The sequence below is a fragment of the Rattus norvegicus genome, chromosome 4 (genome assembly GCF_021556685.1).
Source record: "Rattus norvegicus strain SHRSP/BbbUtx chromosome 4, alternate assembly SHRSP_T2T, whole genome shotgun sequence".
NCBI lineage: Eukaryota > Metazoa > Chordata > Mammalia > Rodentia > Muridae > Rattus > Rattus norvegicus.
In genome coordinates, this window is record NC_141537.1 from 106,475,856 (window position 1) to 106,492,340 (window position 16,485).

The 16,485-nt window shown below is 46.9% G+C and overlaps 1 protein-coding gene across 1 annotated transcript in view; it reads left to right on the top strand.

Annotated features, from left to right (window-relative positions):
• Positions 1–10,951, top strand: part of Suclg1 (succinate-CoA ligase GDP/ADP-forming subunit alpha) — a 29,307-nt gene extending 18,356 nt beyond the window's left edge. The window contains exons 6-9 of the mRNA NM_053752.2: positions 2,905–2,988; positions 4,215–4,366; positions 9,225–9,413; positions 10,736–10,951. Of these exons, the coding sequence (NP_446204.2) occupies positions 2,905–2,988; positions 4,215–4,366; positions 9,225–9,413; positions 10,736–10,762 (452 nt within the window). The 3' untranslated portion in view covers positions 10,763–10,951. The remainder of the gene's footprint in view (positions 1–2,904; positions 2,989–4,214; positions 4,367–9,224; positions 9,414–10,735) is intronic.
• Positions 10,952–16,485: the final 5,534 nt, after the last annotated feature.

Consider the following 16,485-nt stretch of genomic DNA (forward strand, 5'->3'; position numbering starts at 1 on the left):
TAATCTGGCTTCTTGCAGATGAATTTGGGGTGTCAGGTATGGTGGTATTGGGGTACCCTTTCAGAGGGCCTATTTAAAAGACTCCAACCATCCAATGTAGGGAGAAAAGGAAAGTTTTGACTGAAGTCTGGAAAGGATTTTAAATGTCCAAATCAAGTTCTTTAGAATCTCTTGTTGAGCTCATAAGAGCCTCCATCAGTGGGACTCCTTGTTTTCCTTTGGCCTCCAATGTTGGTCTCCAGAGTTATGAACCTGCAGTCTGCTTTACATGCTCCTTAATCTGTTGCAGTCAGCTAAAAGGCAGCATGATATCCATCCTGTGTGGCTTTGCACGTATTATAACTGTGGACACCATGCACTTCTGTTGTGTCTTAGCTTTTCCTCTGCCCCAGGCATAGGTTGTTGATGGCCTCCTTTACCCCACTTGAGTGTTTGTTATGTGGCTGAGAGCAGATGGAGCTGTGACTGCCTTTGTAGGCAGGAATTTAATGTCTGTGGGAAACAACTTGTTAAAGTAGTCAATCCTACTTTTACCCAGTTAGAAGAGTAGCAGCCAGATGGCATCATATAAGGCAGTAAGACTTAACCATGTCACAAGACTGGCTTTCTTCCTTCCAGCAGACCTGACCCAAGGTTTCCCAGGTTCTCTGAGGGAACTGAAGATAACCTAGAATTATTTTCCCATCCTGGTTTATGTTGTGCTCAACCCCCTTTAGGGATGTTTCATGCCAAAGGCACGTCTCAACTCCAGGACCCTGACCACCACACGACTACTTTGGTGTCCCCACAGCATTTCTTCCCTTTGCCCTGTGCACAGAGTAGTCCTGGACCCCTGGGGATTTCCTTGGGCTGACTCTCCCGTGTTGTCCAGAGACTTCCAATCTGGATTCTTTTGCTGACTTGGAGAATGCCAAAGGTCCAGTACCCAAAAGCCTCCAAAACAGATTGGTAGGATGTGTTTCCCATAGGAGGGGGCTGAGGCACTCTTTCAGGTGAGCTAGATTCCTGGACTGAGCCCCCAAATTATTAGAAATGAGTTTGGGGTCACAAAGAGAAAGATCACCATTCCATCTGAAGGCAAACGTTACTCTTGCTCAGGAGGTTCACTTGGGAAGAGGGAGCCGGGAACATTTTTGTCAGTACTATTTCTGTGTCCATCTGAGACTTATTTTGCTTCATGGATTTCACAAACTTTGTCAAAATGCTTTGGGAGAACTGTATTGTTACTTGGTTGGTTCCTTAAGGAAATGGGACTGACCGAATTTCCTTATTTTAATCCACATTTCAAAGTTAGCTGGTCTAGTCTTGAATTCTCTGCAGCTAACTTTGACTCGGCTTGATTGTTTCTCTATTGTAATAGCTCGGGGCAGTGTTCTATCAATGTTAAATGAGAGCAGGTATCGCAGTAGGACGTCGTTGTTGATACTTGTTCTTACCTGAAGATACTTAGGGTTACACTGTGGTATGTGAGGTGTGACTTCTGGACATCCCACTGTAAATAGGGACAATAGAAAGCAGAAACAGGGGCTGGGGGGACTGAGAGAAGCAGATCCCATCTCATTACTTTGGGACAGTGCAGGAAGGGCTTGTGTGGGAAAATAGCAGGCATGCTTTCTGTGTGGCATGGATTCATAGTTGGTGGGTTCTGTCAGATGATGGAGGTGAGCCCTCCATTTTAAACAATGAATGAAAAAGTAGGGAAGCATGGGAATGTGAGGCCCTTTAGGAGAATCACAGAAATGCATTTAGGGAGTAGGCCAGATCTGTGTCGGGCTAGGGAGTTAGTGCAGTTCCCCACGAGGTGAAGCTGTCAGGGAGCTCAGTGGAACTCACCGAGAAGAACATCTGGGTGGTGTGTGGTGTGTGGGAGGTCCATGTAAGTAAGCTTGCTTCCAGTTTTACTGTCTTATGTGGAGAATCTGCAGCCCTGTGCGTCTGAGTGATAGGATGGAGAGATGCGTTTACATAGATCGCATACACAGTGAACATGAGTATACGGTGACAGCTGAGACACGCTGCACTTGGCCTAGGACTGAACACGCTGCGCTGAAGCTGAGGTCATGGTTAGCTGATGCTCATGGTTTTTGTTTTAGTCAGATAAGAGTTCTCCTAGCCCTAGTAGGAGGGCCATAGGGCTTAGGATGGTCTTATCCAAAGGAGGAGATTCAGTAGCCCATGAACATGCCCAAGCTGGCCAAGCTTCAGTCATGCGCTGATGTCTTAATTAACATCTAAAATTTTTAGTGGCTTGTAACAACTAAAGTTAGTTATGCTCTCCGCTCTGTATCTTGCATTTGCTGTGAGGTAAGTGCTGCATGGACGACTGCATGGGACTAGTTGCCTTGGGCAGGGCAGAGCGAGCAGTACAGGCAGCCCAGTGAGCCGCTGGTTTCCCATATTCCTTGGTTGTGAAGTTAGGTGTTCTCACCACAGGCTTGATGCAGTGAGGAAGTTAAATGGGAGACTGACTGAATCAGGAGGGAGCTTACCTAAATAGTGTGAAAATTCTTAGAAAAATAGTTTCAGGGTGGGTAGATAGTATTGTTAAATACAATTAATTCTGTTTTTTTGTTTGTTTTTTTGTGGTTTAGTGATGGGGTACCTAAAGCCAGTCTGTTTCACTGCCTTAAGCAGGATTATGCCCATAAGTATTACCCTTTCTGTAAAAATTCCCAGAAGAGGGCTTTTAAGGTATTTTTGTTTCTTTGTCTTGGCATTGGTTTCAAAGTCCTAAAACAACCCTAACTAATGACATACTTCCTTTTGTGTCTTCATTTGATGGTACTATATTGATAAGAGGCAAACCGTGATGGGAATTGTATATACACTCGTGTTGTTCGTTTCATCACCATCTGGCAGTGTGCCATCCCACAGTCTGAGAGCTTTCACTCTCTTCCTTTTAAGGTATCGTGTCCAGGTCCGGTACTCTGACTTATGAAGCAGTTCACCAAACAACCCAAGTTGGATTGGGGCAGTCCTTGTGTATTGGTAAGTGCTTGGCCAGAGTCTTTTATCGGAGTCTAGCATCCTCGTGGAATGGTACAGTGACAGGGACACCAGATGGCTTTTAGTAGGAGATGCTATGGTCTCAGGGTTAATTTGCTGGCGAGGCACTTTCTGTTTCTCAAGATCTGATTCTAGGTTGAGAGTGCACATTGTACAACAGGTGACCAAAAGGGCGGGCAATGTGCCCAGAGCTTCAGTGAAGTCGCTTACTGTGAAGAAATGGCTCCTCAGTTTGGCATTGTGTTACCTCAGTTCTGTTCTGTGTTTTACAACTATTGAATTCTTTGCTCCTCTGAGCCGAGGCTGCAGTGTTTACCTCACTGGGCAGAATCAAGGCTGAGGCTGGCTACATGCCCTAGGGCTTCTCTGTGACACTTTAGAGAGGTAGCACAGAGGCTGGGGACTCAGCAGTGGCCCGTCTACCCCTTGTGAAGCAGAGCACAGACCTGGCCCTGGCTGTCTCCTAATCAGTGCTGTTTCCTCTCCTCAGCTCCATTTCTCAAAGATGCATAGGAGAGTGAAAAGTCACCTTCAGCCCAGTATGTCTGTAATGCAGAAACAAAGCATCAGCAGGCAGGCAGAGTAGGCCACATTTGCCTCATGGCTGTCCAAGTTCTCATTCTGAACGCATGTGCCCAGAGGAGAGGCCTGCGTGTGTGCAGACGCTGCCATTTCTCAACACAGGATGAGGGCCACGGACCTCCCACCCTGTTGCTCACGGACAGAGTCTTCAAACTTAGCAGTCTCTCTGCAGCACCCTAGTGAAGACTTTCTCTGTGCAAAGACATTTGTTCATTGTTTTATCTTTTCCTGTGCTGTACATAATACAAAAAGCTCTCTGTTTCTGAGCAGTGTTTTCAGGTTTATTAAGTACATGTTCAACGAATAGAATCAAGGACGAGTGGTAAGAGGCATGGCCCCAAGCACCCATGTCTTTCGGGGCACACTTATCAGTGTGCAGTAGTTTTATGGGGTACATGAAGAGGACTGGGTTTGTGAACATGGGCAAACCATCACCATTTCCCTGTATCCAGTATCATCTATGAGCCTTTCTGAGAGGTTTGAATGTTGAAGAGCAGTGCTTCATCTGAAAATATTAAAGAGAAATGGTACAGAGAATAAAAACAGAGTTAGAACATTTCTTAATATAAATCCCTTGCTTTATCCTTACACTTTTGACTGATATTGCCATCCTTTGATCTTCTCAGGCATTGGAGGTGACCCTTTTAATGGGACTAATTTTATTGATTGCCTTGACGTCTTCCTGAAGGATCCAGCTACAGAAGGCATCGTACTGATTGGTGAAATTGGTGGTCACGCTGAAGAAAATGCTGCGGAGTTTCTGAAGGAGCATAACTCAGTGAGTTTGTGTTTAGACCGCAGCTGTCTGCCCTGACAGACACTGGCCTTGCTTCAGAGGATCTTTATTTTTCACAGATTTCATTTCTCAAAAAACATGAAAAACTCACTTTAAACCTAGACTTTTTATTCTATATCACTCAGGATATTCTAGAGTCTGAGTTCATTTGTTCCTGGCTTTTCCACTTTGAACCCTCCCCTACAGGCATCACCCAATATTGTGTAGCTGAAATGTTGGCCTCTTACTGAGTGGAGAGAGTTCAGGCCAGAAGCCAGAAGCCTGAAGCCCAGAATTCATTTGAGGCTCACATCCGCTGTCCCTAGTGTTCTTTCTCTAGATCCCAAGGAAAATAAATGTCCTTGGCTTTCTCCTTTCTCTTCTCTCTTTCTCTGATTTTTGCCTCCTGTTAGCATTAGTGTTTGCTTATAGAAAGCCCTCAGCATCAAAGATCAAGTAGAAAAGCTCTCTGTGTGCTCCTGGGGAAGTCTTCCCTGTTGCCTCTGCCTTGAGTTAAGTATGTGCTGGAGTGATGTGCTGTTGTATTACTATGCCAGTTAGCTGAGGGACCTACGCTTCTCTGCTGGGAGGTGAGGCTGAGGGAGGAGGTGCCACAGTGCTGGGATCCCTGCTCTGGCTGTGCCTTGGTAAATGTGCCCGAGAGCTGAGGAAGGAAATGTCCAATGCCTGAGTCAAGTGTGCTTCTCTGCTGACGATGGTGAGAAGAGCTCTTCAGAAGGCCTTCCGGCGGGGGAGGGGACTGGAGAGGAGGTCAGTCAAGAGGAGACATGGGACTGGAGAGGTGGCTCAGAGCTTAAGAGCACTGGCTGCTCTTGCAGAGGTCCTGGGTTCAGTTTCCCACACACACATGGTGGCTTATGTTGATCTGCAAGTCCAGTTCTAGGGGATCTTGTGGGTCAGGGCTGTCTTTGACTGCTCTCACCCTCTGTCTGCACACTGATCACTTCAGATCCAAGGTCTCAGCTCGAGTGCCCTGCGTCCCTCCACACTGAGCCTCATCTTGCTCATTTGAACAGTCCCAGTCATGCTCTCACTGATGCCTCTGCTCTCCAGCCACTGGCTTCTCCCCAAGGCCTGGGTGCCTTTTGTGTCAGGATAAAGCCAATCAGGATTTCCCACTATGCATATTACACTTTGGATGTAAAGTGTCTGCATAAGCTCATAGTGGAGGACTTGGTCCCTGGCTGCTAGCACTGTGGAGGTTCTGAAACTTGAGGAGAGGAGCCCAGTTGGGGGAAGCAGGTCACTGAGGTAAGTCCTTGAAGTGTTGTCTCGCCCTACTCCCCCTTGTGCTTACTGCTTACTGGCTACAGTGATGTCAGCAGAGTGCACTTTGCTTGTCCAGTGGAGGAGCATGCCAAGTGTGTACTGAAGGAACCCCCCGAAACAGTGAGTGAAAATTCATCTCTTCTTTTAAGTCGTTCGTTCACGGGGTCACGCTGGAAGGGTGACTGCAGGCCCCATTCAGCACATGTTCTAGTTCTTGCAGACTCTGCTGCCGCCTCTTCAGACCTGTGCTCCATCTGATGTTCAGGGCGTGGATGTCAGGGAGCTGGTCCTCCTTGGCACAGCCATAGAAAGCACCGATGAGTGCTCATAAGAGAGGAAGGTGGATTGTTAGTGGCTGTCTTTTTTCTTTTTTTAAATTGTTTATTTATGTGTGTTTCACATGCATTGGTGTTTTGCCTGCATTCCTGTCTGCGTGAGGGTGTCAGATCCCCTGGAACCGGAGTTGCAGACGGTTGTGAGTTGCCGTGTGTGTGCTGGAAATTGAACCCTAGGTCCTCTGGAAGAGCAGCCAGTGCTTTTAACCTCTGAGCCACCTCTCCAGCCTGCTGTCTTAAGTTCAGAAAAGTTTGTAAGCTTAAGTAAAAAGTGCTTTCTCTTTAGGAAAAAAAAATCAGATACTATGTTACACGGTCAAATTGAATACTAAAGTGTATTAGGGCCCAACTCTGAATTCTTTAACTAGTTTATAAGTTTAGTGGACAAACACGCATGCTTGTTTCACTTATTATTTCTGGTTGGGTTTTACAGGGCTAGTGTATTTCATTTTAAGGCCCTGATGTGTTCATGGTTGAAGGTTAAGCAGCTTAAGACAAAGTGTTACATAACAGCCAACGGTGTCTGCTGAAGGTTGGAGCAGGCACACTGTGAAGGATGTGATAGCGGTCCCAGGCTGTACTGAGTACACTGAGCCCTCAGAGCCAGTCCGTGTGCGGCTTTCCGTATTTCTCATCACTCTCTGTCCTGTTCTCGCCCCACACTACCCTGCTGTGTAATTCTATTTTTTCTCACTTCAGAAATCTCCATTGACTCCGTCTGACACTCTAAGCTTATGATCCTTTCCTTCCCAGTGCAATAGCATTGTCACTTTAGGGGCTTTAGGGAAGAGATGAGTAGAAGTGAATATCAGTCAAGCTGGAGATTCTCGTCATCTGTGCAGGGACCATGAGGGATGAATGGCTGGAACCTGTTGACTTTTCATTCTGTTTCTGAGGCACTGCAGTGGTGCTGGGCTTAGGGAACATAGGGAAACTTTGATGTTCAAGGAGCTCTTTGCTTGGTAGGAGAACATGGGAAGCAGACCACACAGTGTGCCGTGTGTGTGTGTGTGTGTGTGTGTGTGTGTGTGTGTGTGTGTGTGTGTGTGTGTGTGACAGACGCGTGGCAAGAGGCAGAGCAGGGCCTGAGAAGCCAGTCAGCCCAGGGCATTGGTGAGGTGTGGGAGGGGCAGGATGAGACAATCGTAGGTGAAAAAGCTGCTTATATGCCAGGAAGGCGAGAGCATTTTGAGCAAAGTGCCAAGTAGGAGAAGTCCGAGTCCTTTCATTTCCAGCATGGAAGAGTGTGGGGGAGTGGTGGGCAGGCCAGAGCAGCCATATCAGACCTGCAGAACCTGCTGGACTCAGCACTGGGATAGCTGCAGGGGTCTGTGGTTAAAAAGAAAGTCAGCTTTCCTTAAGAATCTTCCTAGGGAAGCAAAAATTAGTCATGTTATTAAATCGTGAGCCTTTAGACTCTTGTGATGATCTGGGAGTGCTCTCACAGCTGGGTGAGCTCAACAGCCGCCTCCAGTGAACACTAACTTGAAAGAATGACTGTCTGTCTCCAAAATATTTACATTATGATTCAGGACAGCAGCAAAACTACAATTATGAAGTAGCAATGAAAATAATGTTATGGTTGGGGTCACCACATGAGGAACTGTATTAAAGGGTCTCAGCATTAGGAAGGCTGCATGGAAGATAAGTTTATCTGCTGAACTGGTGTTTTCTGATTTGACAGTCTGTCTTATAAAACCCCTGTGGATCAAAGACCCACTGAGACCCCGAGGCAGGTGAGGGACTTGAGAAGGAGAAGGACAGAGGGTCATTGCTGCTGCTGTAGTTGGCAGCATTGCTTGTGACCACTGAAGAGGCTTGTGTGGTGTCAGAGAATGGGCACAGGCTCCTGGGAGGCAGCTAAAGCGTGCCATCCCTTCCCATCCCTCTGTCTGAGGCTGGGTTTCCTCGTATGTCAGCTCCACAAGCTTCCACAACAGGGCAATTGCAAAAGCTTTTAAGTTAAACAGCCAGAGTTGTAGAAGTGAGTTGTAAAGTGTTACTTGTCTCACCGGAATATTTTAGACCTTTTTTAAAAAGTTGGATTTTTTTTTAGTGAATTCATAAATATCTACTGAACTTGGTTTTAGGTTTTGTGTGTGTGAGTGTGTCCCCACATACTGTAGCATTCATGTGGATGTCACTGGACAACTTTATGGAGTTTCCTTCCACCTTTATATGGGTTCCAGGGAGTGCACGCAGATCATCAGGCCCACAGGGCAAGTGCCCTCAGTGGCTGAGCCATTTCCCTGGCCCTCAGTTGTAATTTTTAATATAGTAAATGTTATTGGATATTACTTTTTAGAATAAATAGCTCAGAATTAGTGCCATGGCATTGATATTCAGAGGTTTCATATTCAGATGGACTTTGTTCATTTATATGAACAAAAGTGCTTTGAATCTTCAGTAACTTTCTAAGTATCCAGGGTCCACATCCCAAATGACTTGAGAGCTGCTGCTGTGTTCATGTGTGGGGCAGTTAGGAGACAGGAGTGATTGAATGAAGCTCTGGATTCCATGCTGCCAGAGTTCTGCCTTCCACAGACCTGTTCTCCCTGGATTCATTGTGAAACCTATCATAAATAGTCATGTATTGCTGTGTGGCATTTTAAAAATGGATTGATATGTAAGCTTTTATGTAAGTTTGTGTGCTGGAATGCATTTTTGTTGCATAAAGTCAACCTTGATCATTTTTCTTAGTGTAGAATTTTAAAGTAAAGAGAATTAGTGACTATCGCCCATACTTCAAATTTAAGGAAGTCCAGGTCTGTGTCAGTGATGTGTGTGGTCCATGGACTTGCAGCCTTAGTGGGAAATTGAGTGCAAGTCTTGAGTCTTTCCCTGTGTCCCATCACCCCTGGTCTTTTTCTTTGAGGACATTTATGAAGGATGAGAATTATAATAACAACTCAAGATGTGAAGTAAAGTAAGCTGATTGATCTTAAGTTATTGTCACAAGTCATAAAACACAATTTTCAGGTAAAAAGCAATGTATGGTTTTTATTTATCAAAAGAAAGGTTTGGGTGAGTGTGTGTGTAACAGTTCATGGCGTGCCGCCTGGCTGATAGGAGGGACTTCTGTGTCGGTGTGGAGCTTGAGTCTCTCGGAGGGGAATACTCAGTGTTTGTGTTGAGTGATGGTTGAGCTTTCCCTTCCCAAGCCACTTACTGCTTGCCAGCAGTCACAGATTTGACTTACTCTCCAAGCATTTACAACCTCCTCCCCCCCCCTCCAGGGTCCAAAGGCCAAGCCTGTAGTGTCCTTCATTGCTGGTATAACTGCTCCTCCTGGCAGAAGGATGGGCCACGCAGGGGCGATTATTGCTGGAGGAAAAGGTGGCGCCAAAGAGAAGATCTCTGCTCTTCAGAGTGCGGGTGTAATTGTCAGCATGTCCCCCGCACAGCTGGGAACCTGCATGTATAAGGTGAGCACACAGTAGCTGGGTTCCTTCTCTCTCTGTGGCCCTGATGTACAGGTAGATATTTGCCACTTTGTCATTGACAAGGCATGGTGTACACAGCATTTCAGAGGTAGCGGGCACCCTGATTTGCAGCCTGGGATGTGGAAGGAGCTGTACCCTTGCGTTTCATGTTTGGGTTGTCCAGGGGAACCCTTGGGATATAGTCATCCTGACTCCATAGGTGTCTGTTTCCAGAGAGGGTCTGCAGTTCAGCAAAGAAGCAGGCAGTAGAGAGGTGCCGGGGGTGGGTGCCTGAGGAGGGCAGGGCTGTGCTGTGAGTGGCTGTGTGGTGCTGTCCAGTACCCACAGGTGAGAGGAGCTGCACCTCAGCTGTGTCTTTGCCTCTCCTTCTGATAGGACACTAGTGCACGCTCAGTTGACGTGCTCCTGTAGTCTCTGTGGTGATGTCAGTATGTCTGCTTGAGGATCACGGTCTCTCCTGTTACATTCTGCTTTCTTCTCTACTCTATGAGAGTTCTAACCTGGACAAAACAAAACAAAAGGTTTCCACAACAGCTCATGATGATATTTATTGCCTAACAACAAAACCCTGTCTCTTAAGCTGAAAATAGGCACCAATTATTTTCCTGGGTGGGAACAGTTTCCAGAGAATTCAAGAACTCTGCTTTGTTGTGAACTTTGCCCTCATCCTAGGGATTCCAAACCAGACTGCTTGTTTGATCAAGTCCTTGCACATCTGCTCTGAATAGCATATTCCTTAGTGGTTGGAGGAAGTGGGTGGTTAGTACAGTTTGAGGACGTGTGTGTGTAGTGCTTTCTGTGAGCCTCACTGCTTTGCTCCAGTGAGCGGCAGTTGGTGGTTGTTAGTGCAGCCTGACTACTAACCGGTTCCTTCTCTGTAGGGCATTTGTTTGTTTCAAGCATTTCTAAGCTTCTCAACATCTTGTCCAAATGCTAAATGAATTAGTGTTGCGTTTTAGTCCCTTAGGAAGTCTTCATTGCCTTATTAAAGGACCGTTTGCGTATGGGTGCACAGCATTATAGGTTTGCAGTATCGGTGGTGCCCATCAACCCCGAGCAGTGACTCTGCAGTGAAGACGTAAGGGATTGCAAAGCCTCCCTGTTGGCTTCGGGGGTTAAAGGAAAAGGGGCTATAGCTTAGGCTGACGCCAGCAAAGGCGGATTGGAAAGTAGCTGGTTTTGGACAAGATCCCTGTTCCCACGCATTTTACCTCTGTAGAGCTGGGGTCCTCCAGGTGACCTAGAGTTTGAAAATCACTTTCCTGTGAGGGACATTTGCATTGTTTTCTTTTCTGTTTGTGAAGGAATTTGAAAAGAGGAAGATGCTTTGAAGGACACGACATGAATTTTAAGGCTGTGGAGGAAATCTCACAGACTGGAGAGCCCGTCCAGACTGCAGCCCAGGCACCTGACCCTGGTCTCTCAGTACAGGGGAAGTCCAGGCACGTTTTAGAATGTCCTAAATTGAGCTATTTTCACTTACTGTGTAACAGAGACAGATAATAAATCTATCATTTGATTTGAACATGACTGTGAGGACTTGTTATTGTTCCAGTAGTGGTGGTGGAGGTGGTGGTTGGTGGAGTTGGGTTGTGGGGGCACGGAAGGTTTTGTGTGTGTGTGTGTGTGTGTGTGTGTGTGTGTGCATGCTATGGCTCTGTGGAAGACATGCAACTTCAGCGAATGAGCCTGTAACAACCTTGTATGCATTTGCCTAATTATTCTAGATGCAGCCCTTAGGCCTCTGAATCAGACTTAACTCCTATGTACGTGTAGGCCTTCAGTGACAGGCTCACCAGAAAGTCGAGATAAGTGTATGTAGTCCTTAGTGTGTAGGCAGGCAACCTGGCTTCCCTCAGAATCCTTCCCATCCCCACCCCCAGTGTTGGCACTGACATGTTTCCCTGTGACTGGGCATGGGGTCATCTCCCCATCCAGAGCTCCCATCTCAGCTCGAAAGCTGGACATTTGCTGCAAGAAGCAAGAAGGCCATTGACTGCAGCCTTGTGTGTAAAAAGAGCTTGTTAACTGGAAAGTCCAGTGGGAATTTGTCCCTAAATATGACAAGCCCAACCCAAACTTAGATTCTGGAGTAAGGAAGACAAAATATTCTCAAGTCGTGTAGCCACCCTGAAAAGAAGCAATAGCTTTCAAAGGTTGGAAGAAGCCTATGAGGTGGAGTCTTCCTGCGCGGGGCACCTAGGATCTGGAAAGGGAAGACGAGCACCCCGGGGGGAGGGGAGCTGGTTGTACAGGGGCGGGAAAGAGTGCTGGTTTGAGGTTTTAGAAGACAAGGGAACAATGACCTGAGCTCACGGGACTGCTCGGGCTGCTGCTGAAGGCACAGAGGACCCCGGGAGGACTGGGAGTCAGCTGGAAGACATGACAGTGTAGGCTGAAGCAGGTTTGCTCTGTAGCCTAGGCAGGGCCTAAAACTTACCATATAGCCCAGGCTGGCATTGAACTAGTGGCAGACCTCCTGCCTTGACGCCGTGAGTTCTGGGATTACAATCAACAGCTAGGACACTCCACCTTAACTGTATTTTTCAGTGGGCTGAGATTTTTAAGTAAAAAAGCAAGAATCCTTTTCTTTTTTTACTGCATTTTCCCCTTGGGGACTGGGTTGCTGCCCACGTTTTATATGTAAGATAGTAATAGTCTTCTTTTCTCACAAACATTATTTAAGAGCCTATACATTTAGCTCACCTCACTCTTAAATTGAGGTTTCTAAATAGCATGAGGTAGAAGCCAGGGCTGACTTTCTATAAAAAATATATTTGTTTGCTTGTTTAACATGAGTATGCTGATGCTGACACACCAGAAGAGGGCACTAGATTCTACTTCAGATGATTGTGAGCCACCATGTGGTTGCTGGGACTTGAACTCAGGTCCTCTAGAACAGCAGTCAGTGCTCTTAACCACTGAGCCATCTCTCCAGCCCCCTGCACTGACTTTGATTCCTTATGGTTCTGTGCCTGGCCTGGTGTTAACAGTTCTGCCCTTACTATTGGCACAGCCTGACTTTATCGCATCTCCCAGAGGCCATCTCCAGCCCTAAATACAACACAGTCCCCTCTTGAATTTTGTACAACTCAATGTTTCTTTTCTTTTTTTTTTTATTGTTAAAGATATATTTTTTATGTGTGATGTTTGTGTGTGGGTTTGTGAATGTGAGTGCGGATGCCCCCAGAGGGCAGAAGAGGGCATCAGATCACCTGGACCTGGAGTTACAGGAAATCATGAGCTGCCTACAGCTCTTTCTTTTTATTTATTTTTTTCTTTTAACATAATTTTTTTATTGATTCTTTGGAAATTTCACACCGTGCACCTTAGTCCCACTGATTTCCCAGTCCTTCCGTATCCACCCTGTTGTGATAATAAATAAAAAAGGGTGTGCACTGATCGTGATCAGTTCCTGTGTGCACCATCCATGCCCTCTCTGCCTGGCTCCCTCTGACCTGGGCCATCTTAGCATGACACCCTGCCAAACCACCCTGCCCTCAGCTCACAGCTTTCTTGGTGGGTCGCTGCCACACCAGTTTCATACAGAGACCGCCTATCTCACGGCTCTCTTCCTGTGGACTCTGCTCACACCTCCAGCATCCACCCCCCTGGTTTCAGCAGTTGCTACCCTCTTGTAACTCCCTGCCACTGCTCTGTTTACATTCCCAACATCCGCCCCTAATAGTTATGGTATAAACTCCAAACAACCCATTAAAATTAATGTCCCATCCTGCAGGACAGTCAACGAGGGTCCAGAGGGTACCTGGAAGAGAATGGGGACAAGAGACACAAAGAAGGACACCAACAGTCTGATCAAGGCGACAAATTTTATTTTTTCCCAAGGCTGAATTTATACCATAGCAGGGGTAACAGAGGGAGGGGCAAAGTGGTAAACATCTACGCAAGCCAAGGGCACAGCTCCTGTGGTCAGGGAATTGGCTGATGTCAACAGGATGTCAGAAAGATCACAAGTTTGTCATATCACTGGGCATCCTATCCACCAGGTTTGTATTAGGATTCTGCAGCTGGCTGGGGATTTTCCATGAACCCAGTCATACTTAACTCTAACTATAATATTAACATCAATAATGGAGGGTTTTAAGGGCATCACTCCCAACATCTCCCCCTTCCTTTTAATCAAATGAAAAGGTGACCAATGGCCATGCTGTCCTGGAATGAGCCCCTTGGGAACTGCGTCTGTCTTAGGTTAGAGTTATTTGTCACATGGCCAACAGAATCTCGTGGCCAGGGTCCGTCATGGGATAAGGCAGCAGCTAATGGCAGCCCTCCTGTCTTAGGCCCTTTATTTGTGAGTATATCACTCTCTTACCCGTCATTGACTGTTCAGCTCAGCACGCAGGGTTGACGATTCATTGATGTTTCAGCAAAGGCAAGAAAAAGAATATTGGCCTCATTTGGCCCAAGGACAAAAAGATCCTTGCCTGGGCTGGGAGGAGATATGTAGGTGAGCTTGGCCCTCACCAAAGGCATCCTCCATAGCTAGCCCATGAGAGGGAGTCAGAGAGGTCATCAACCCCTTGTTGGAGCCTCTGGACATCAGCATTGATGGTGGCACTAAGTTATTGATATCTGGGGTTAGATAAGATCAGGGAAGAAATGCCTGTTCCTGCACCCACTACCCCCAAACCGAGGAGTACAGAGATGGTGAGTGGTGAGATGGGTTCTCTGCGCTGTCTAGTCAGCACAGCGGGTGGGGACTCAAATGACTGTTCCCACAAATGGAAAAATTCTTCAGAATGATAATACACAAGACGGGGAACCAATTGAACCAATACACAAAAATCAGAACTATCGGTGAAAAAAGCCTCAGTAGTCAAATGGGGTGAGGCCCTCAAGGCAAATCCACGAAGTATCGTTTTGAGGTAATGAGGTAATAAATATTGGGAATATTTATCAGGGGCTATGGTTTCATTACAAAGGTGGGAATACATAGTGGGGAGATGAGATCCCCAACACAAAGTCCCAACCCTGACATCTGGGACAGGGACAAACCATTCCACTTCCCTGGTTGCCATCTGCAATGGCGGGAATCATTCGTGGGGATAAAGTCTCCAACCACAGCTATTCCTTCATAAAAAGGGGGTTGGGAATAATAGCAAAGCCAACAATCTTCAACTAACTTAGGATCTGTAAGGTTTAAGATCAAAAAGGTTTGATTGATCAAGGTAAGAATCAAATTTTTGGTATCGGGAGGGTTGGTTAATCTTTGGGGGGTGCTAAGAGGGCCCAAGGGAAATAAACTGGGTGGGCTGGAATCATTGTATATAATGGGGGCTGTCATGGGGCTCTGGAAAGTTTTTGGAGGGGCAGGAGGAACCAAGACTGGATTAGGGCCCAAGGGTTCTGGGGAGGAGGAATGTACAGGTTCTTTTAACAATTTCATGGTAAATATAATCCCTGTATTGGCACCCGATTGAAACATTCTAAGGCCCCAAGTATATCCACCTGTCCAATCCTGCTTTCGACATGAGGAGATAAATTTAATATTTAGGGGGATGCACCATCCCCTTGTTTTAGAACCTTTACAACAGGAATCTGGGACATGCATATTAGTAGGATGGGAGGTGTTATAAGTCACTGTAATAAAGTCCCGGGAAGAGGTGAGGTGCCAATAGGACGCCGGTGGTCTCACAGTCCCATGAACGGCAGCGAAGAGCATCAAGACTGCCACACTTATGCAAAAGGGACCCACTGCAGCAAACTGCAACCCAACAATCAGATTTATATATTAAATTCTCGATCCACAATACATCCACACAATAAACTCACAACCAATTGATAAAGATATAAACCACCTACCTAGATAAGATAAATTTTCCTGCAGAAATCCATCCCAACTACCTTGACAATTCAAGAGCACCTGGATCTAACTCATCCTTCTCCCTCTCCATCTTGAAGGAAACGATCCCGATGAAGGCCGGGGCAAACATAAAAATCATGAGACCCCAGAACGTTGTGGCGATAGTGATTATCACAGCCCAGATCATAGACTTTTGGAGCTCTCTGGGCCGGCCTCGGAGGGGACATGGCAGAAAAGGAAATACTAGGTAGATTATCTTCAGGAGCCTGGGTCAAGCCAAACTTATCTTCTAAGCTCCAAGGGGTGGCCGAGCCCTGGGCAAGTTTGCACAAATCTGGGGTCAGACTGGGGGGCCACTGTGGCATGGTGGAAATCTTATAGGTGGCCCGAACCGGGTCATGTCTATCAGAAAGGACAACCCAGGTATAATTCCAGGGGAAATGCCTATTGGTGGTAGGGTTAGGGAGAGGCAATGATGGGTTGGTGGTCACAATAGTCCAGGCAGGGGTCATCAGGAGCAATTGGAGGAGCAGCATCTGCAAGAGAAGAAGAAGTCTCAGGAGGAGACGACTGCTCCTTTCTGGACAAGGGTGGATTAATAGCATTCATTGCAGTGGGTCGTTGGTCTGGGTCAAAGCCTCTGGTTTCTGCGACACCATCAATACTGGACCCTCACCCAGACTCCTCTTGGACATCCTGCTGTTGCCCTAAGTCATAGACATCCTGTGGCTTTTCTTCTGTAGGTCTGACCCCTTCTAGTGCTCCAGCTCATAGATGGAGTCAGTGTTGGCAGTGGCTCTGAGCCTGGGTGGTACTGAGTTGTTCAGACAGCCAGCTCTCCTGTGTCCATGCCATGGTGGGGGAACGCAGCTCTCCCTTGACCATGCTGCCTGGACCAGCTCTGCACTGCCCAGACAAGTGGTGGGCCCAACTCAAGCTCTGCACGGCCCTTCAACATCAACACCCTTCAGGTGGCGGCTCAGATCACGGACATCTTCATGGCCTTTGACGGTAACATGGGCTACGAACACCAGCACAGACCCTGGCTGCAGTAGGGCTCTGAACCCAGACATGGTCCACAGCAATGGCGTGGGCCAGGACAGCAGAGGCCTCACGTCAGGCTGTTCTTCACGCCTGTTGCATCTCCAGTTCTGCCTCTCTTCACAGTGCACAGAACCATTTTGCTTCTCTTCCTCTCCACTACATAGCTGCTCATGGTCATGATACCTG